Consider the following 23,930-nt stretch of genomic DNA (forward strand, 5'->3'; position numbering starts at 1 on the left):
AATAAAACGATTTAAGTGACGAAAGTATTTCTTATTCAATATGCTGTGTTATGTCCAGAAAATAAAAAAATTTCAATAAAGAATATCTGATTAATTTAAAAATAACTGTACGTAAATCAAACTTTTTCAATTCAGAATATATACATAATGTTTGTTTAAAATATAAAATTATTTCAATGAAGACTATCATATTTTAAACTTCAAACAATTGATTAAGTCAGGTGTGATTTTTATTTCACTCAGATGCAAGAAATAATGAACAAATGTATGTTTTAAAAACATTTTATTCAACTGATCGACAGTCATATAATCTTTTTGCAAATCAAATGCGTATCACTGCATATAAATCTGCTATGCAGATATTATGGATATTATTTGAAATATAAATAAATACATTTTTTTAAACAGTGAAATTATATTACAATATGATAATATGGCATCTTTATACAATAAAACAAATTTACACAAGATTTTGAAAATGAGTTAAAATACACATTTATAAGTGAGAATGTGACAGCTGCGCCAAATGGTTATGAAAATTAAAAATTGGTTGACAGAATAGTATTATAAATCAAATAAATACATGTTTTCATAAATTCAAATAGCCAGTTATTTTTTAAAAAATACAAGCGCAAAAGTAGTTATCCTTTCATTAAGCGTATGCTAGTCGTTTTACTGTAAAACTAACATTTTCAAATTAAAAACATGCTACCACTTTTTACATTCCGGGGACATGAAGAGAAATTAATAAACTGAAAGAAAATATATAGCACATATAGCAATTTTTTCTTTTTTAGAGTTTGAAGCAATAAAAATATTAATAATGACAATAAAATTGTCAAAATTTTATGTAGCAATTTTTGAATTATTTGTTTAGCAGACTCTTGAAATAATTCAACTTAAAACTGTAACATTAAAAAAAAAAAAAGAGCTAATATATAAAGATAAATAAATTTCATAATTTACATTAGTTGCATTCTTTTTATTCTTATTTCTTCTAAACTTTTTGTATAGCTACAGCCTAAAAAATTCATAGTTAACTGTAACTTCACTTTTATTAATTCATATTAAAAAAAGGAAAATCCATTCAATAATTGTACAATTATAATAGTTGTACAATTATTGAATATATAATCATTTTTTACAGTTTATTCACTACTTTTGCAATTTTTTGCTTAATTAAGTTTGAAATAAATAATAGATTTGACTTTCTTGGAAGAAGTGTAACTAACTGTTTAGAAACAATAAAGATTTATATAGTTAAAACAGTTTTGCATAAATTCATTTTTCTTTGTGTTCAAACTAAGTGAATCATTGCGACAATTCCAATACGGTGCATGCTTGATAAAACTGATTTTTTTAAACGATCGACAAAAAAAAAAAATAAATAAATAAATAAATCTTAAAATGATCAATACAACTACTTTTGTAGTTGTATCTGAAACGGTCTTTGCACTGGTGAAAGAAATCTTGGATCAATACAATTACAAGTGTAAAGATTTTTTTGTGCTGTCAAAATTAATCCGGGATCAATAGAGTTATAAGTGTAAAGATTTTTCGTGCTAATAAAAGAAATCTTGGATCAATACAACTATAAGTGTAAAGATTTTTCGCGCTGTCAAAAGAAATATTGGATCAATACAACTACAAGTGTAAAGATTTTTGTGCTGTCAAAAGAAATCTTGAATCAATACAACTATAAGTGTAAAGATTTTTTGGGGTCTTAAAACAACTATTCACAATATCAATGCTGCTTCTATAAATTAAAAAAAAAAAAAAAATTTAAAAAATTTGATGGCGAAACAATACTTGGAAAGGTCAATACAAGCGCAAATATTTTTTTTATCCTTCGCTGGCTCTGTATATTTATGCCTTACGTTACGAAAAAACAAAAATTAGGCATTGAATTACAAATTGTTGAGCAGCTACGGTCGCTCCATTGTAATACAAAAATTAAACTTAAAAGACAAAAGAAAATTTAATCATTACTCTATAAACTGAAACGCCACAAAATAAAGGGAGACGAAAAGAGACGAAGCACACAAAAAAATTGGAAATACAAAGCACCAAAACCGAAGCGAAATTGTATAGGAAGCGTAACAAAAGAATTTTTAAAACAATAAAAACTATACCTAACACCATAATGGATAAATAAAAACGATGCATCTAATTGAAAGAAAAACACAAAGAGAATATAATAATTTGCAATTTTATAATGAAAATGCATAAATCAAAATGGAAAGAAAGAAAACAGAAAATGTGCATGCCTAATTTGAAAAGAATTATTAAATAACAGGTAGTGCGCACAATTGAAAACTTTTGCAGCGAAAAGGTAAGTAGTTATTGCAAGAATATCTGGATTAATTGACAATTCTACTGTCTCGTTTCTTGCCCATGGATGTGAAATAGCTACGTATTAGCGAGTAGTATTGGATTATTAAATTCACTGTTCGATATTAAATTAGTTATTAACTGAGATCACAGAAAAAAACTTATTTCTTCGATGAAAAAAAATTGACTATTTTAGAGAGAAAATTAATACTTTTAGAAAAGTTATAACTTACACTAATCCTTTAATCGTCTAACCCTTTAAAATCAAATCATGAATTATTAGGTCTGTTAATAAGTTTAGCTGTAAAATATAATTAAAAACTATATGAGTTAAAATTGAAAAGAATGCAAGCTAATTCTTTTGAAATTGCATAAAAGTACATTGTAATAATATAAGTAATTCTTCATAATCTGTTTTAAGAATTTAAAATTAAAATGAATGTGCCTTCAAAAACAATGTATATTTTCATGTAAATATTATTATTATTTTTTTTTTAAATTTTATGCTGCGTAACAAAAACACTCATAAAAAAAATTTAATATTAGAAATCATTTTAAGTATATTCATTTTTCAGCATTCTAAGCGATGCTATAATTTTCTATTTTTTACATAAACGCGCGCCATAAATGAAATGTACAGAAATTGTACACTTTAATGTACATCAAAATGTACACTTTAATGTACATATGCAACTTCATCAAAAGAAATTTTAAAAAAAAAGTGCAAAATGGTTTTTCATTTTCTGTAACTGTCCATAGAAAGTGAATAACCTGGCGTGCAGGCATTCTTTTACTCTTGTCTTATCACTGAGGCAGCTCCTATTTTTAACTTCAATCCTGGATTTTTATCGCCATTTCTATCATTTTTCGCCAAAACCTGCGCCATAGACTAGTAGTCAGCCAAATTCATCAACTCATATTAGAAGCCACCTTTTCTTTCATAGTTGACAAAGAGAAAGTCCAAGAGTTCTATACAAATATGTACAAGTTCTGGAACGTTTGAGAAAGTCCAAGAGTTATTTACAAGTTCTGGTCATTTTTCGACGGAGGATCACAATAATAAATTAAATTTTTTTTAAATAGCTATCAATCTATTTTCAGCAAGGGGGTTCCCTAGCGAAATAAGAAGGTAAAGATGACGCTGAAGATGAGGTGGGTGAAGTGGCACTTGCCGCAGCCATTGGTGGCACAGTAGATGAAGAGAAATTGACTGGCAATCCCATGGCTGTCGTTGGAGCAGATGGATACATCCTGTAAGCCATTGGTTTCTGAAGACCAAGTCCTTGTCGGTAATACATGTCCATTCCTGGTAATCCAGCGGTAAAAGGTAAATTAGCGGCATATTGATTCAGCCAGTAAGGAGTAGACTGAAGCATACGCTGAACTGCGGCATAGTTACCGGCTTCGGCTAAAAGTTCTAAACCAACAGCTGTTTGACGCTTCCATTTCGTCCTATTTAAAGAAAGAAAAGAAATAATGTATAAATTATAAAATAAATGTAACAAAAATTGAAGTTCATAAAGTTTCACGATATTATTGTTAATAATTTTATTAATATAGAATAAATTTTTAAAAACACGCTCAGTGTTTTTAAATGAAAAAGCATTCGTTTTAGAATTATCCGTTTTACTGTTTATTTCATACTTTATTTATTATTTCGATTAGAACTTTAAAATATTTTAAGGGATCAATTGAATTATATTTTTGAAATTAAACAATTCTATTTTGTAGATAAAAAGCTTACAGCTAATCGGAAAAAATTACCTAATCAGCTGCAATATAGTTCAGTGTCTGTAAAATCAGACGATCCAATATTTTAACTGTAACTCAGACAACTTATTTAAAATTTGAAAAATTCAGACGATTTGTTTAAAAAAATTATTTTAATAATCTTTAGTGCAAAAATATTTATTTAAATTATTCCAATACAAGTAAAAAAAAAAGTATTTCTCAAATAATTTTTATCGAATATGAACGATATCATAAAAATTATTTCCAGTAAAGCAACTTTTTTGGGAAGAAATATATTCCAAACGATTATACATAAATAAGCCCCTAATGAGTTGGTATCATGATATTAGTTATAAGTTAAATACTATATTTTTGTGAAAACGACTTCTCGGAATCTTTTTTAAATGTTCATTTGTTACTGAATAGAATTACAGGTTTTTAAGCTAAATTATTCTCAAATATTATCATTGGTAAAAAATTTAAAAAAATAGTTTTAAACGTGTTTTTAAAATAAACATATGAGCAAAGTGTTCTAATATTGTTACATTACGAGTTAACATTAATTAAAAATAAAATAAAAGATTAAAATGAAAAAAAAATTCGGTTTTTTTTTTTTTTTTTTTTTTTCTAACTTCGAGAGAAACTATTTTCGTTCTATTATTCGTGTATAATAAATATGTTTAAACTTGGAATATAAGATTTTTTTTTCATATGAAGCTATAAAAATAGGCAATAAATGATCACAAGCTATTTTGATAAACGATATTTTTCACAATGGTTGACTCACAAACTATAGAAATGTAACTCTTTGTTATTTCCGATCGCGTAGAAGTACCCGGTGTCGGAGAACGATTGAATTTAAAGGACAAGAATTATTTATCCTTGCTGCACAATACAGTATAACTGTTTAAAAGTTGAATTGATCCGATACCAAGTAGCATAAAAATAAAATATAAGAAACGCACAATGGCAGCAAAACGGAACCTGATATTCTTTTAGAAGAATCAAAGCGAAATGCCTACAAATTTATTGAACAATGGAGGAAATAAAACTAAAATAACTAAGTCGAAATTGATAAACTCGTAATTTTTGAAAATTCAATCCTTTGTTATAAGAAACTTTTCACAAAACGACGCTATTTTGTTATTCAATATTGATATTTTTAGCTTTAAAAGACAGTTAAGGTTTAAGGATGCTGTTATCTTATGTTAAAATAAAAGCAAATTCTTCAGCAAACGATCCAATAAATAATAAACGATACTTATAATTGTTTTGTTAAATTCTGTTTATATTTTTAAAGTTTATGTTTCTCAATGGTAATATGAAGGTAAATTCTACGTTTAAACTTAGTATGAAAGTATACTGAAGTGAACTTCCGAATTTCTCAAAATCGAACAAACCATTTGTAAATAATTCGTGATTAGAAAAATGCTTTGACCTGCAACATTTTATTAATCAAAAAAAATAATTAAAAAAACTTTGAAGTAAGACAAAGAATACAATTTCTTCAGCAAACGATCAATAACGGACTAAATTCATAATCGTTTTCTAAATTGCTGCTTTAATTTTTTTATGGAATAAAATAAGGCAAATTCAACCAATTTTTTAAGGTAAAAAATTATGACTGCTACACTGTATTCCATAACTGTTTAAAGTTTATTTAATCTTACACCAAAGTTACATTAAATTAAGAACTAAACAATAACAGCAAAACAAAACCTGATAATAGCAAATGTCTATATAGATTATAAGAGTTAAACAATGGAAATAAATTGCAGCAAACCAGAACCAAAATTAAAAGGGAAATTAGCGAATTTCAACATAATTATTTCAATAATTTCATCATGTACAAAGTCGCAAGAGTATTTCTTTAAGGAATTTCAATATTTTATGCAATAAATTTCATTTTAGGTGAAACTATATCTATTAACAAATAATTCTTGCAATAAAAGTCAAAGCAAAAACGACTTCCGGTATAATTATTTTTTAGGTAAGCATGGAATGTTTTTGTGATCTGCATATTTTTGATAACAAAGGGGGAGCGAGAGTCCAAAAATATACTTTTGGAAAGAAAAAAAAAATTTAAAAGTTCCTTAAGAGTTTAATACATTCGATACAAGGTATACATACTACGCAACAATTGAAACAGAGAGATAAAAAAAAAAATTTGAATAAAATTTTCGGAATTAAAATTGTTTTGATTTAATGATGCAAATAAAATTAAATTCAATAATTTTACACTAAAATAAATTCAAACTTAAAACATAAAGATTATGTTACCTTCTATTTTGATACCATGTTTTGACTTGAGTATCTGTGAGATTGAGTTTGGACGCTAGTTCCATTCGGTCCTGGACGCTGAGGTATTTCTGTCGCTCGAAGCTCTTTTCCAGCGTTTGAAGCTGATGGTCAGTAAATGCCGTCCTTGCTTTTCTCTGTTTTTTAACTTTTAGATTGTAAGGTGGACTACTGGATGGGTCATTACTGTTTGTTTCTTCCAGACCAGAATGATCGTCTGCAAAAAAAAGAGAAAAATAAAATTAACTAAGTTTTTTGTTATTAAACCAAATTGCATAGCAACCAAACACAAAAAGAAAAATATCCTATAGATTTCACAATGAATTAATAAATATTTTATGCAATACATAAATATTCCTTATACGAAAAAACAATAGGGTTCCTTTTTTTTTAACTACTGAAAGTAAATGTAATATAAACAAATATATCAAGCTAATATTTACGAATTTAAACTCACTGCAATCTTTAATATTGACGAACTTTATTGAAGTAATCTATTTTTGATAGTCTAAGGTTGTAGTTCTGGACAAAAATAAACTGAAAATTTCTGAATTTTTTTGTTTTTAACTGATTACTATTAAAGAAGCTCGCTACATAATGTATTAGTAATATTTATTTTTATTCAAAAAAATAAATAAATAATAAAATAAAAAGTAAAAGTAGAAATTATTATGTAAAAATTCGATTTCAATAAGTATTTTTTTTCCTTAGGAAATTTACTTATTTTTAAGAAATTATCTAAAAGTGTACAAAATCCGGGAGAATTTTTATTAAACCAGTAGAAACTGTCAAAATCTACGAGTCTACTGGTAAATCCAGTAAAGTTGGCAGCTATATATAAATAATATAAAAGTATCTTTTTTCCTTAAATTGAAATATATTTATTTAATTTTGAAGTGATTAAATATTTAGAAATTTTTTGTCGTCAATAAATATAAATGAAAGATTGCGAACTAAAAGACCGACTAATTTAAAATACACAACAAACCTACAGAATATAATACTTATGCAACTTTAATTAAATAAAACTAGAAATATGTGAACATTTAGCTGCAATTATTATGTCATAGACAAGAAGAAAAAAAATCAGTAATAGTTTTTAACAATAAGCGAAAGCCTACTTGGCGAAATATAGGAGACAGCATTCCTACAAAATAGCCAAAATCATCCCACATTTTCAAATCAAATGAATGAATTAGCTCCCCCTTCCAACTAATTTCCCGAACTTAACAAAACGTTCGCCAAGAAAAAAGAAAGAAGTTTTAAGTGAGGCCCATATTGTGAATAGGAAATTCGGGGAAGATGATAGAAAAGTAGAAAACAAAAGGGACGGGCTCGGGTAAACTTTTTCGGGCAGGTAAAATGTAGATGATTACAGGGAGGACGGTGACAACGTCGGCTACCAACGTCGAAATTCTGGCGCCGGGGGAAATTATACACCTATAGTCGCCAAGCACTTCAAAAAACTGACAGTGGTCAATTACCCGAATTTTTTTTTTCATTTTAATTTTCTTTTTCTTCATTGTAGGTTGATGAAAATTGTCCTTTTTGTGGGTTATTACTAATGCCCCTTTCAATCTCTGGTACCTCCGTCTCGATTTTTATTTCTTCCATTCAGAGTTTGTTCGTTCTTCGTCTTTTTTATAACATCCAGCCTTTGCTAGGCGTATAATCGAAGAAATATTGGAACTTTTAAATTTTTTTTTTAATAGCTGTTGTGTACCACATAAAATATTCCCTACTTGGGGGCTTTTATGAGAAAGTTTAGTAATCAATAAAATGGGAAACTATATTACATTGGAGGTAAATTGAGTGCTGTAGTTTGCATTAGTGATTGACTAAATAAACATCCATTAATAAGAAATATAGATTTTATTTATTATTTTGTATAATCACAGACATTAAGTCTATTTTTAATCGTTGTGAAATATTCTTGAATTTACATACAATCAAATATTTTCAGGATACGCAAGATAAAAATAGAAAGATTGCAATTTTCTGGAACAAAAAAAATTTAATTATAATTTTAATTTCTGGTTCTTAAAATGTTCCTTTCTATTTAACACATTTCGATACTTAAAATCCATTTTGATAGGGTCCCCCCCCCCTAGGGCCATTTGAAAGTCGGGCGCTTTTCATTAGATTTTATAAAACTCATTATTAGCTATTTGGAAGAAAAAGAGAGGGAAAAAAAACAGAAAAAGGTTTTTTTACTGAAACTTTTACAGATTTAAAGATTTTCGATTAAACCAAAAGACTAAGGGGAAATTATGTACTGTAAATGAAACAGTGTGCTACACTTTATTTTACAGGACCGCACATTTTTCTCTCTTTCAAAAAAATTACTTAGTCTATAATCTAATCGTTATGAATTAAATAAAATTGTTTCCCTGTAAACGCTACTCTTTTCCTTGATCTACACGAATCAAATAAAATAAAAAAATCAGAAAACAATGTCACAAACGGTGCAAAATGAAAATGATATGTCAGTAAATCAACATCAGAGCAATATATAAATCTAACGTAATGCATAAAGCAGACGATCATGCAATCCCTGAACAAACTATGACTCAATATCTAAATCAGACGATTGAAAAAATACACAAAGCGGCAGAGAATACACGCGTGGCCCAATCAGAATAAAAAATACTAAAATGGCATAGAGTTGCCAATTTGTCAGTATATTTTGAGACATTAATGCTTAATCACACACACTAAAAAAATACTGAAAACAAGGCTCAAAAAAAGCTAGATGTATTCAGTAAAAATACTGAAAAATCACGTGTCAGCAAAGAAGAACGAAACTGATAATTGTATATTTTCTACCATTAGCCTTTAATTCATTCCATTTTAAAAGAAAGTAAACGCAACTCTAAAAAACCATTTGATTTAAAAAAAAATGTAGAACTTTATTTTCCAATCAAAAATAAATTACCATCGAAAATAAATTATTCGTCAAAACAATAATAAACGTTAAAACGCAAACATAAATGGAGATAAAATAAATAAAATACTTTTTTCATTCAATGCACAACAAAATATACCATGAACAATAATAGTTTAAGGAATAAATTGAAATATTAATAATAAATTATTAAAAATGGAATTTTCGGACCTTAATTGTTTAGATAAGCGTTCAATATATGGCTGAAAGCATTGTATTTAAAAGAACAAAGTACGATATAAATATTATTTTCTTTTGCACAAATTGTTCCATTTTCGTTTTTTTGTATGCATTTCAAAAGAAGTTTTAATATTTAATGCGATTCCATAAAAACAATCAGGTATTTCATAATGATATTTTTGTAACTATTTTCGTTCTGTCTCCAAATTGCCTTCTCCTACCATCCCTGTTTCCTGTTCAAATCGAACAAAAACAACGGAGGCTTACTCGCGAACAACAATTAGTGGTGATATCTCTTTTGATGGTCGTTGGTCGCAAACAATGAAATTTTCGATGGCGACTTCCTTTTGCTGATCAGATAATCAGCATTTTGTTCGATCGATTAGTACATTTATCTCTCACATGCGTTTTGTATCCTCAGTCAATGGACCAAGATCTAAAATATTACTTAAAAGAAATTGACCCAATGGTCAATTAATCAGTTTTAAAAATGTGAAGACTTAGAAATAATATAGCATATATAGATGTCTCAGTACCAAACGATTTATTTAGTTTTTTTTTTAAAAAAAATTTTAACGATAAACAATAGCAAACGATAAACAATTTTCATTGCTACGTATTTAATATTCTCCTCAAAAAAATCTCAATGATTGAGTACTTTGTTAACATAAGACTAATTGTAGAACCTTTATATCGTTACTGATTAGTGAAATGAAAAAATTTCCTTTCAAGCAAAAGATTTATAATAGCTTTTTGATAACGAAAATGTATAAGAATTTTTTTTTTTTTATTGACAAAGTTTAAATTGGATTATAGCTTAACAAAATAATTATCAAATAATTATGTCAAATTTATTCTATTATTTTTTACACGTTTAAATTTATTTAAATAGATTTTGGATAATTGTGCTTCATGATAATGAAGAAGTTTATTAAATGATATGAATTTATTTTATAAAAGATGCCAACTCTGTCATGCAAATGAAAAAAAAATAACGTAAGTGCAAGTCTTTCGCGAAGTATTTATGTTCATTTTTCAATTCTGTGAGATTTCGTAATTTTCGCAAACTATTGCATAGTTTATCAGGATGGTAAAAATTTCTTATACTCCTACATTTTTTTATTAATTCATTAAACTTAACATTTTTCTTCTTTTAATGTGCCCATTCACTTTTTTAAGCCATTTTAAGTTAATTTGCAAAATTGACACAGAATTTTTATACGTTTTGTATTTTATACGAATAGTTTTTATGCGTATTTTGCCAAAATATATTAATAAAATTCTAACAATAAGATTTATTTTAATGAATTTATTAATCTCAATCTATTAATATATTTATTAACTTTTTATTAACGTTTTATTCCTCTCTTGAATTTTAGAAGATTGCGAACTGTCAACGCTATTGTAACAAGTACTTTCAATATGTTCATACAGCACTTTTCACAATTTTTTTTCAAAGATCTAAACAAAGTAAAAATAACAAAAAATAAATTTTAATTAATTAAAATATAATATAATATAATATAATAATATAATAAATATAAAATATATACAAAATATAAATATATATAAAATATATATATATAAATATAAAATTTAATAATTAAAATATAATTTAATGAAAAATATTAAAAATGTTTAAAACAAAAATGCAATTTCAAATAGTTTCCACAACGACTTAGTCATTATTTTTGCAAATTTTTTACAAGAAATTTGAATCAACAATCATTTTAAATATGAATTACGTATTAATTTTCAATAACGATTAGTAACGTATAATTTTTAAAAACGATTAGTAACGCATAATTTTTAAAAACGTTACTTTATCTTTAACAACTTAATCATTAACAACAAAGTTCCTGAAGCGATGTATTTTTTACACTAATTATTCTTAGTCATAATTTAATTATTTTTTTAAGTCAAACTTTACTACTTGGACAAGATTGTCAAGGTTTTTTTTTTTTAAAAACATAAAAATCTTATAAATTAAACTAAATATAAAAAAATTGGTAATCAAAACTTTGTTACCAATTTTTGATCTAGGAGTAAAAAACAACCTTATAGTAAGTTTTTTAATTTTTTTCTTTTTTGGTAAATTTATTTTATTAAAGACCCATTAATTATTCTTAGTCATAATTTAATTATTTTTTATGTCAAACTTTACTACTTGGACAAGATTGTCAAAGCTTTAGCAAGATTATTTTTCTTAAAAAAAGAAAAATCTTATAAATTAAACTAAATATAAAAAAAAACTGATAATCAAAACTTGGTTGCCAATTTTTGAACTAGGAGCTCTTGAACTAGGAACTAGGAGGATCTTTTTTTTTTTTTTGGTAAATTTATTTTATTAAAGACCCATTAATATCGCACTTTTGACGGCATTTATTAAATAACGGAAAAAAATTAATCTGCGTGACATTATAGTACGGTACTAGTACCCTAAAAAAGAAAAACGTTGCATGCGATCTATCTCAACCACCCTCAAGAAAGAGAGAGGAAAAGAGAGTGGGGCGGAAGTCAAGAAGAGAGCATTTAAGATAAACACCACACGCAAGCATTTAAGACGACACGGACGGACAGACGGCGGCCATTCCCACGGTGCCACGCTTCCGGTGGCCGTATCCAACTCGGACTATCGGTCGGTAAACCTCCGCCGAGCAATTACCCAGATCTGGCAAAAGAGCGGTTTTATACATTTTCCAATTTCTGTGGGGTCTTCGGTTTTGCTTTCTTGAGCACAGGGAGCAGTCAAGGGTGTAAACACTCCTTTAAAATCGTGGGAAGACAAAAGAATTTGCATTCGGAATTAAAGACTTATTTTTATAACACACACCAGGTGACCATGAGGAAATCGTCTACTTTTTTTGTAAAAGAGTAAATTATCGTCTGCGTCACTCAAATGTGCACAATATGGTTATAAAAGAGAACTAAGTCGAGTGGAATGTTGATCCTGTTTTTTTATCCTCCATTATTTAAATTAAAAGGTCATCGGGCAGCTTTTTCGAGTGTGCAGAAGTTGAAATTGATTTGCTCAAAAAGACATTAAAAACAGATAAATTTAGAAATCTGAGTAATGTTTTCTCGTTTGCTATTAATCAGAATTGAAAGGGAAGATAATGTTTTCTTAGCAAAGAATTTTTTTTTGTGCTTTTCTTTTTGAAAGAAACTTTTTTTTAAAAATATTTTCAATTTTTGTTTTAAATGCATTCCTTTTATTATTACTTTGAAAATACTTTAAGCATTTAAAAAAAAAAAATATTTAGTTCATAAAAGGTTATAAATCAGCTTTCTAAGTGCGTGGGAGTTGCAGTTGATTTGCNAAGTATTTTTTTTTGTGCTTTTCTTTTTGAAAGAAACTTTTTTTTAAAAATATTTTCAATTTTTGTTTTAAATGCATTCCTTTTATTATTACTTTGAAAATACTTTAAGCGTTTAAAAAAAAATATTTAGTTCATAAAAGGTTATCAATCAGCTTTCTAAGTGCGTGGGAGTTGCAGTTGATTTGCAAAGAGGCCCTCATAAAATTAATATATATATATATGATGCTGCACAGAATATATTTCCTGCAATTTCTGAGTTTTCAGATGGGAGGCGAAACTACTGTCTCGTCTGATAAAATAAGTAATAAAACAAATATTTTATTTTTAAAATTAAAAAATTGTTTTACTAATCTTAGAAAATTAAATACTCAACAAATCCTAGTTTATTTTTAAGATTGAAAGTTAGATAAAAACGCAAATGATTAAGACATATTTCTCTCTTTTAATAAATTTGTAAAAAACAAAATACTCCTTTTATTTTCAGTCAAATTTTATTTTTTTAATTTTTATTAAAAACAGGTAAATAGATGAATTTTTCAGGAGTCCGGAAATTAGAGAGTATTCCAGAATAATAATAATTTTAAGAAATTAGCACGTACGCCATGGCCAAACGTTTTATTTTCATTATACTTTGTGTAATATTTGAGATTGCGTGCTTATAAAAAATGTACTATTTCGACAAGCGGTTTCACTTTTGATTTAAAATATCCGTAATCGGTAAATAAATCAAATCAAGTTCAGGGGGCAAGGCAAACACTGATAGAACACATAATATCCTGGTATTTACACGCACCCCCCATACCTGCAAGAACGCACAAGCGTGCGCTTTCGGAATCGCGGGCACGTGTCATTTATTGTAAAGTCAACTTCCCAACAAACACAACACATGGACACACAAGTCCCTCTTTCGATCAAAAAGAGGGGACACGCGCCCCCCTCATTATAACCGTGTCGGACGGCACGTGCTACAGTAGTCATGGAAACACGCAATCCTGGCCTTTCTTTTGACCAGTACGTGTCATAAATACATGTCATTGTCATTACAATCAGACCAGACTGACCCCCCACGATCATTATACCTGGTCTGAATCACCCATTGATTTCAACGAATTACTTTGCAAACAACACCCATACCTCATTAAGAACTCGAAATGGATATCCCGATGTTATTGGAAATGTGGTGTTGATTTGGAATAAAATATCCGACTGTTGGACTTGTGGTGTTAATTGGCTGTTCTCTGACGTCCTAACCGGACCTTACGGGCTGGACAATGAGCAACAGGATGTATGAAATGGACACTACAATGAGAAGCTGCCAGCCGTTGAAACAATTAAAGGTAATGGGACCCGCTTTTTAGGGAAATGGGTTTTAAGTACCCATAACGTAAGTTTCACATGACAAATCACAAGTGCATTTGTGAAATATGAATTAGATTTTTTTTTTTCCTACCGTTACATATTGAGATAAAGAGTTTTGTGGCTTTCACAGAAGGCAGATAGAAATTGTTTTCTAAGTAGAAATTAATATAGTAAATGCCTATGGAAATTATAGTATGATACAACAAAATAATTTTGATATTTGCATAATGCGCTTAAAAAAATCGTGCAGTTTTATCGAATGCTAAGTAACAAAGTTCTTTTACCGTTCCTCCTGATAATTACTAAAATTAGTACTGTCATGTGACTAATACTAAGATCACATGACTAGCACTTTTTTAAAACTGTCATGTTCAGATAACGATTGGTAAAATTTGGAATTAGTTTCTGTTCTGTAATAGTAATAAAAAAAAAACATTTAGTTTTTACTGATTTCTTTGTGAAATAATTTTTTAAAGTGAAATTTTCATTTAGTTTCATTGTTACTTTATTTATTTTTGAATGCAGTGTTTGTTCGCAAAATGCTTTGCGAAATCGTTAGATATAATTACATGTTTGTAAATGAGGTAAAAAAGATTTGAAATTTTCTTAGAATTCTTTGTGAGATCCGTTTTTAAAGTAAAATTTTTACAGAAGAAACTAAAAAATTTCGAAATTTTGGCATAATTTTCTTAATGAAATCGTTTTCTCGAGTGAAATTTATATAAAAGAAACTAAAAAGATTTCAAATTTTCACAGAATTCTTTATAACATCGTTCTCAAACGTAAAAAGAAAACAAAAATGAAACGATGCTCACGTAAAATACTTTTAACAGCATGATCTCATAAATTTACTCAAACAACAATTTGTAAAACGAGAATTAAGTTCTTTGCGATTATTCTATGGATTACTGAATTAAAAATGTTTTAGTTCCCACAGAATGTTCACTGAAACTGCATTCTAATGATAATTTCCGTAATGAAAAATATATTAATAGGCTTTTAAAAAAAAGTTTAAAAAAAGCAACCAAAATATTTTTTACGAAAATGCATTTGATTTGAAAATTGAACATGAAAATCCAAAAATATCAGTTAAAATTTTGAATCCATTCGGTTGCATAAAGCTGAGTTTGTTAGTTCTATACGCTTTTCCAATATATCTCATTGCATATTTCCTACTTAATTATAAAAATATTCTATTGCGAAAATTACGGGATTCAAATTTTAGATTATCGTGTAAATGGAATAGAAGCAATTACTGCTTTCTTTTGTTCATTTTACGATTGGAACTTTCTTTGAAACACAATAAAGTCAGACTTTAAGAACCTTTTCTTTTAAAGGGAATGATTATAGAAAACTTATTTCAATAATATCTACAAAATACATAAATCTTCCATTGCGTGTATTGTGAATAATTATTTGATTCACTGGTGGATGTAACATGTAAGTCTTAAAAAAAAATGATTCATTTTGTCTTTTTCTAAACTCATAATCTAAGTCTTTAATCTTGACATAGAGAATCGCATCGCTGATTTGCTGACGGAATAGGTAGTTTCGGGTTTGTTTTTTTTAAACACATTCTGGTTAGCTTTTATTTGATTCAAATTGCTGGATAAAAAAGGTCGATGCTATATGATTGTCAACAATTATGTATTAAATAAACTCATATGAAAATAAAAGCTGCGATGAACTTAAAGTAAGATTGTAAACGAATAACAAATATTATCAAAAATAGAAACTGGAAATATTAATAAGTAGAAAAAATATATGGGTAATATTTGAATCTGAAATTTTCACACGAATTCTTTTAAAAAAAATATTTTATGTTCCTTATTGGAAAAATTAAACTAAGTTGATAAATCTTTTCTAAAAAAAAAAAAACAAGACTGCAAAGGAACTTAACAGAACTTGATACATAAAATAATTATGTAATCACCAGTTAAAATTTATTAAATTTAATTTCATCCTGAACTTTTTGAATTTCGAGTTATCTTGACTTACATTAAAAAATCAATAACTCAAACACTTTAATCTTAAAAGTATACCCAAAATTTAAATATTTCTATCGATAAAACTTTTATCAAAACTAATGACCATCATTTTTCTTTAACTAAATATAGTAAGACAATGTCTTAAAACTAAGAATCAACAAGTTAAAAAAGGGCTAATTACTTTAACTTAATGCTAGCAATGCGTTCATATTAATACCTAAGTTACTAATAACAATGTGTTTATACTAATAATAACTTAATAATAATAATGTGTTCATACTGACAATAACTTAATATGTTTATACTAATAACTAACTTAATAATAATATGCTTATACTAATAATTACTAACCTAATGTGTTCATATTAACTAAATAATAATTTGTTCATACAAATGATAACTATTAAATTGCTCTCCTGACCAAGTTATGGGGACCTTATTCCCATATTGCAGCTACCCCCTATATTTTGGGGATCAGAAATCCAAATCTGTTGGGGAAAAAAAGTATGTTTATTCAGAGAAAGAGGGCTCCTGTGTCTGATTTCGTAACTTCAAATATTGTCTGCACTAATTAATTAGCATATTTGAAGTTAACCCCTCGAGCCATTAAGATTGCGTCCTACAACGCGAAGATCCGATCATTAAATCAAAAGTTACTTAGGGTAGTTTGGTTAATTTATCGCGCACAGTATGTCACTAGTAAAATCTCTATAAAAATCGCTGTTTTATTATTAAAGATAAAAAAAACATTATAGGTTCTAAATACATACTTTAATGGTAGACCGACTACTTTGTTTTCATGTGTATAAAATTGTTACATTAACTATATAATAATATAGATATATCACCCTATTACAAAAGACTTGTCTTCCTTTTCTCCTCATCTGAAACAAATATGGGTTATAAGCATGGGCGACCAAGCTTGGAATTCGATAACTTTCACGGATTTTTTTTCTTTTTTTCCAGTTATTTTCCCACGTTTCATATCTATCATTTATCATTCATTCATTTTTAGTTCGCGAATTACAACGTTTGAAACAAGAAAAAGCTGACAAAAATAAACATCGAATTGATCAAAAACGGCAGTATATTGAAGTCAAGGGTATAAGTTACGGTTGTAGATGCAAATAACGATTCGCTCTATTTTATACTTTAAATTGTTTATATAGTTTCCAGATTGGCGTATTTTGGTGGATTATGAAGCAGCCTATTCCCAAATTTAATGTTTTTGTAAAAATAAGGAAGAAAAGTAATTTTTCGGTAGAGGTCGAAAAATAAGTGCGCTAACGGCAAAGCTTGAAATCCGGTATTGTATAGTACATACAGGGGTAGAAGTGACCAATGAGAAAAAAATAGGATTGTTTTGAAAAAAANAAAAATAAGGAAGAAAAGTAATTTTTCGGTGGAGGTCGAAAAATAAGTTCGCTAACGGCAAAGCTTGAAATCCGGTATTGTATAGTACATACTATATATCCGGTATTTTATATACATTTGTCGACGAGTTTTCGGCATTTCTTAATTTTATAAAATGCCGAAAACTGGTCAACAAAGTATGAAACAATTTAACGTTTCTCACATTGTATATACATTCTATAGAATAGATAATGAGAAACCAGTAAAACATGAAAAATATGAAGCATTCTGAAAAATGCCCAGGTATTCTATATATTTTGGTGTTTCATACAACGACAGTAGCATAGATGTATTCAGAATATAATTTAGATCTTAATAGTGTTCTTTTAATTATTGTCTTTGGAAAAAATGTGCAATAATGTTGTATATACAGAGATTTTAAAGATTTTTTTAAACAGATTTAAGTTATTAACTAATAGCACAATTTTTAATATTTTAGCAGCAGCATAATTGCTTGTAAAAAATGCTAAATATTAAAAGTTTAGAAAAAGAAATTTAATGAAAAAATAATAACAAAAACTTTGATTAAAGTTTATTATAAAAAGTTTCATAAAAGTTAATATATTTGACACTATTGATTTTTATAAAGCTTAATGAGCCACGTGTTTTAATGGCAATCAAAAAGTTTCATGAAAGTTAATGTTATGATTCATTAACTTTTATTACTCTTAAATAAGCCACATGGTTCATCGACAGAACTGACAGCTGACAAAAAAAANAAAAAAAAAAAAAAAAAAAAAAAAAAAAAAAAAAAAAAAAAAAAAAAAAACTAATTCAAAAGTAAAACAAAGTTTTTCCCTATGCCATGGAGATTTTAGCTGACACTATAAAAACCACGAACTAGAAATTTTTTTTTTTTTTAAATTAAGCAACTTGTATAATTCTTACAATCTTATCGAATTTATACTTATTTTAAAATATTTTTGCAAATAACGAATTTTGATGCTATTAAAAATAGTAGTAAATAGAAAGTAAATTTATGCTGTATATTAAACATCTTCTTCCTAACATATAAAAACATTCAGCCAAGAAAATAGGTTGATTGAGAAAAGAAAGCTAAATTTTAAAAAAAATCATGGGGGAAAAAACAGGGTAACTACTGTGGTATTAAATAAAATATTTAAATTGATAGCGTAAATTTGTTTTACGAAATTAGATAATCAGTACCTAAATCATACAACACTTACAGAGAACAAATAATAAACAATAAGTTATATTAGAAAATTAAACTTTATCTAGGTTAATGCGGCTTGATAAAGTTTAATTTTTTTCCTTTTTTTATTATTCCATTAAGAAAAAAAAAAAAAAAAGGTTCATAGTAGCAAACCGTTCTATGCGATTATTAAACCCACAGCTCGCTTGTCATCTGTTATTCTAAATCCCATACATAGGATAACCCCCATGGTGTTGGGAAACCGTACATACACCGGACTTCCGAATCACAACCAAAAGAAAAAAAAGAAAAGGAAAAAAGTATTTTAACAGTGATAAGGTTAACGGGCTTAATCGTTTAAAACTTTATATTGAAAAGATTGCTTTCTGTTCTGAGTTCTTTTTGTGACTCGTTTAGCAATTGCGCATGCCTATCGTAATTTGTATCACTTTTCAATTGTATTGATTTATTAGGTTTTTAAAAGGTTTTTCTAAATGCATTAGCAAATCAAAGAAAATTAACATAATTAAAAAGAATTCAATGTTTTTTTTTTTCTTGGAAAATTACAGCTTTCACTACATAACACATTCAATTAACTAAATAAGGGAATTTAAACATGCTTGATTTTTTTTTGCCCTGTTACCATCCAAAAAATCACACTAGTCTATTAGATAATTAGTTAGATTATTCTTAGGAGCTCAGACTATTCTAGTAAATTCCTTCAGACTATTATTCAAAAGTTTCAATAGCAAATTCCAATTATTTTTACGGCACCATCAGACTATTTTTTAAAAATTCCGACAGTAAATTATATAGACTCTACAACAGCAATTTGTGCTTTCTTTAATTCTAACAATAAATTCTCATCATTTTTGAAACAGCCAGCAGATTATTCTAAAAAGTTTCGAACAGTTAACTTTGCTATTTTTATTACACCGCTATATAGCAGTTCTTCAATTTTGAACAGTAAGTTCTTTTTGCAACCAAAAAAATTAAACAGTTAATTTTCCAAAACTGATCTCTGATTACTCTTGAATCCCAACAGTTAATTCTGCATTCCAACAGTTAATTCCCTTTTTCCAGCGGCCAACAGCTTAACAAATTTCAACTGTAAATCATACGATATCAATAACCATTACCTGACCATCCTTTAATTCTAACAGTTAATTATTTTCTGCAACCGTCGGCAGATTAATCCTTTAAAGTTACAATTCAGAAATTGAGCTTTACAACTACAAACTGGCCTTTCTTGCTAATTTCATCAGGTTATTTATTACAAATTCCAACAGTTGATTCAGATTTATTTTAATAGAGCCAGACAATTCTCATAATTCACCAATGGCAGATTCTGATTTAGACTTATTACGTGCTAGACCCTGCTTACGAACTTTATTATGTAAATCAAAGCTTTTTTAAATAAGCAAGCATCATGCAATTATCACTTCTAATTTGTATATTGATAAAATATATCTTACTTTAACCTTTTCTTTTCTTCTTTTTTTCTTTTATGTTTGCTGAACCTTGAATGTTAACGTTCAAAAGTATGCACCATGACTCTGTTTTCTTACACTCTGAGCTTTTCCTCATTCAATCTCGTAAAATCATTCAAGTTAGTAGTAAACAAATTATTGGCAACCAATTATTCACTTTGTGGGGTTTCAATGTGGAAGAGCCATTTGCCGGCTTCTTTTGCAAATGTTTCATGATATATTTGGCGACGCATGATCAGCCATTCGAATAAAAGTAAAAAAAATCACACTCTCACCACGCTCAAAAATTGCGCCATTGAGAAATGCGTTTAAAAGTTGGAAAACTTTTAAGAGTAATAAAGACGTCGTAAACACTTAATATACAAAAAAAAGGGTATCAGGAAATATATTTCCTGAAGCGAAACTTTTTGAAAGTTTATTATCAACTATTGTTTGTTTATATTTGTAGAAAATAGTCATAATTATTTTTAAATTTTTAGGAATCTTGCAAGCAATGAAATTTAAATAATTTTGTATTCATGTTGCTGAAATTATATATACAGAGGTACATACAGTGAAATCATTTATAAAATTGTGTATGGATATTTTTACAACCTTCCCAATATCGGGATTACAACTATCAATGTTCAACTCCGTATCCTTGTAATTTTGAATCTAATCCAGAAGACAAGGGAACTCCTGGATCAAGTATTGGGAGAAATTTGCCTTCGTGGAGGACTTTTTTGATGTAACAAACCCGAATTTGCGACGCATGGAGAAAAACCAAGAAAACCTCCGACGGTTAGCCTTGCGAAGAGAGGATTCTAACTCATGTTCCGTCAATCACTAAGGATATTTTACGTCAACACTGCGGTCAGTACGAACCGGGTACTGAGTTCGTGTCAACCAGCCATTGCTGGGATTTGAACCCGGTTCACCTCTTTGGAAAGCGAAAGCTATATCTTTTGAACCTCCTCTGTTCTGTGTATGAATAATAAATTTATTCACATAACCTTAAAAATGAAAAGTTAAGATATTTGCAATACTTATGTTTTGACTAAACATAAATTATCGTTCTTAGTTATGTTTATTAATACACACGATTTCAAGCGATATGAAGTAAAACATTAGAATTATAATCAAGCATTATAAGTGATTTAAAATGCCTAGTTCTTTTATTCTAGATTTAATAACGTTATAGAATAGCAATCATATTCGTCAAGTTTATAACCAGTTACTTTCCTTCTGTCGATAGAACTAAATGGTAACACTTAAAGCGATATCCCATCAATTCAAAAGAGCTATTTTATAAAAATCGTTTGCTTCTTTCTCTTAGAAATAAATTGAACAATATAAATGATCAAAGAAAGGCGCAACCGCACTAAAAGTAAATAACGCGCGCCAAAGTCTACCGATGAAATCGAAACCCACCATTTGTGGTTTTTATTTGCTTATTTATTTACTTTCTCCTAAACTCTACTTTTTCATAGATTGCAGGGTAACGTACACTTCGCGATCCCGCCTATTTCCTCTTTCAGCGGAATACGGTTAAAGAGAATATTCCCGACTTTAAATTTACTTCTATCATTTGCCAAACCCATAGAATCATGTGGTAAATTCAATATCTATTCTTAATGACGCATAACAGGTGCGCGTGCCATATAACAATCTTTTTTGTTTTAGTCATTGTGTCAAATAAGAATCCAAAAGCAATCTGAGCGTTAATAAATCAAAACGACATTTTAGAGTAGGAGACGAACAACTCATCTTTACATCGTGTAGTGTTACTAGAACTGGCGGATTGTCAGTAATTTTTAATATCGTCCTGTTCAATCACAAAATGTGCTTCAGGGGAAAAAAAAGAAATATGAGAAGATACGGTGTCAGCTTGTCATTAAAGATAGACATATCTTATTTTTATCTTTTTTTTTATTCATATCTTAATATTTGTTTTTTATTTTCGTTTGCCGAAACATAAGATGTAGCAGTCTTGATTTAATATACCCGTCAAAACACAACGTTAAGCAAGGCATAGAAAATTGATTAGAATTTCAAGATTTAATACGATAAAATATAAATTAACTGCATTAAATAGAAATGTTCTAATATACAATGTACGTACAAATATTATCAGATGAGATTTTTTTTCATGGTCTATTTATATTTAGAAAGGAAATTTTAATTTAGCATTTAAATGTTTATCAAAAGTATTTTAAAATGTTACGAAATATATCAATGTAATTATTGTAAAAAGATAATTAAAGTGGAATAAGGCTTTTGAAATCTAAATTATCTATGATTGAAAGTACAGCTGTTGCACTGAATAATGATTAGACGAAGTAAAGTACTTGCGGGTGTACAAAACATAATATTTTTATTCATTATTTTATTTTTTCTTCTGAATAAATGCACATTAGGCTAAATACAATACTTCTGACCAATTGCGTATATAAGAACTATAACGCTTGTGCTTTTGGTTAATTGAAGTTATTTTATAATTGTCTTGGAACAGCCGATCCAAGCAAGTGGCCTTGCAATTTTAAACACATTTACTACGTGGCCTTGCAATTTTGAACCCAATCCAGAAGACAAATGGATTCCTTGATGAAACATTGGTAGAAATTTGCCTTCGTGGAGGAGTATCGGAGGGAACTAACCCGCATTTCCATAACAGGGAGAAGAAAACCACGAAAACCTCCTACGGTCAGCCTAACGACAAGAGAGACCCATGATCCGTCTACCACTGGGGATATTTTACTTCGGTACTATGGTTAGTTCTAGCCTCGTGCAGAATTCATATATCGACCAGCTATCGCAGGGGATACAAGCTGGGTTATCTCGTACGAAGGAAAGTGCTCTCTATCTTCTTAAATATTAATGTGCTATGTTTAGACACTTAATATCATTAATGTATTTACATAAATTAAAAAAAAAAAACTTTTTAATCACTCTAAATACAATAAATTATTAAAAATTTTGAGTAAAAGATCAAATTCTAATGTAATAATACATTCAAATTCACTTCCGGTTTCATAGCTTGAACATCATAAAAAAAAGCTAAACAATTAAAAAAATAAATAAAAACAAATAAAAAAATTTAAAAAATAACGCAAAAAAGAAATAAAATTAATAATAACAGATAAATAAATAAATAATAAATAAAATAAAACATGCGAAAAATTTTGAAACGACAAATGCTCAGATCCTAACCATCGATTTCGTCCGGATAGTAACCAATCAGAAAGGTTTGGTTAGGCTCATGTGTGGTCCGAACCAAGATAATTAAGCAATGCTGTAGGTAACATGTATATGGGAGGTACTTTAGCACTATTTACCACATGCTCTTTGAATAAGTCAAGGAATTATACCAACAATGCAGCAACAAAGCGGACAAAATATTTAAGGCAAATTTTGACAAGCTCTATTGGCAATGCCATCATTTTTCATACGAAGTACATTCGAAACTGGGGTAAAGTGGTAAATTGACAGGATAATTATACCCCGAATATACCTGATATGAACTCGGATGGGGGTGGACGAATTCTTATTGTATGCTTGTGTACCGATCAATCAATGGAATCGTGTAAAATGAAAACTGCTTTTTAATTTACAATAGTATCAAGATTTCAGCTAAAGATAAATTGAAGAGTCAAGATTAAATCAAGAGAGAGACTAAAAGTTAAATTCGAGACAGGATTTAAGTACGCGATGGTATAGATTAAAAAATTATTAAAAATTCTCATA

General features: G+C 28.2%; 1 protein-coding gene across 1 annotated transcript in view; it reads right to left on the bottom strand.

Moving 5' to 3' along the window:
• Positions 1-266: 266 nt before the first annotated feature.
• Positions 267-23,930, bottom strand: part of LOC107456035 (homeobox protein ceh-30) — a 43,223-nt gene continuing 19,559 nt past the window's right edge. Inside the window, exons 3-4 of the mRNA XM_016073800.3 lie at positions 6,343-6,577; positions 267-3,783 (exon numbers count right to left, since the gene is read on the bottom strand). Coding sequence (XP_015929286.1) covers positions 3,429-3,783; positions 6,343-6,577 — 590 coding nt within the window. The 3' untranslated portion in view covers positions 267-3,428. The remainder of the gene's footprint in view (positions 3,784-6,342; positions 6,578-23,930) is intronic.

This window comes from Parasteatoda tepidariorum, chromosome 8 (genome assembly GCF_043381705.1).
Source record: "Parasteatoda tepidariorum isolate YZ-2023 chromosome 8, CAS_Ptep_4.0, whole genome shotgun sequence".
Lineage (NCBI taxonomy): Eukaryota > Metazoa > Arthropoda > Arachnida > Araneae > Theridiidae > Parasteatoda > Parasteatoda tepidariorum.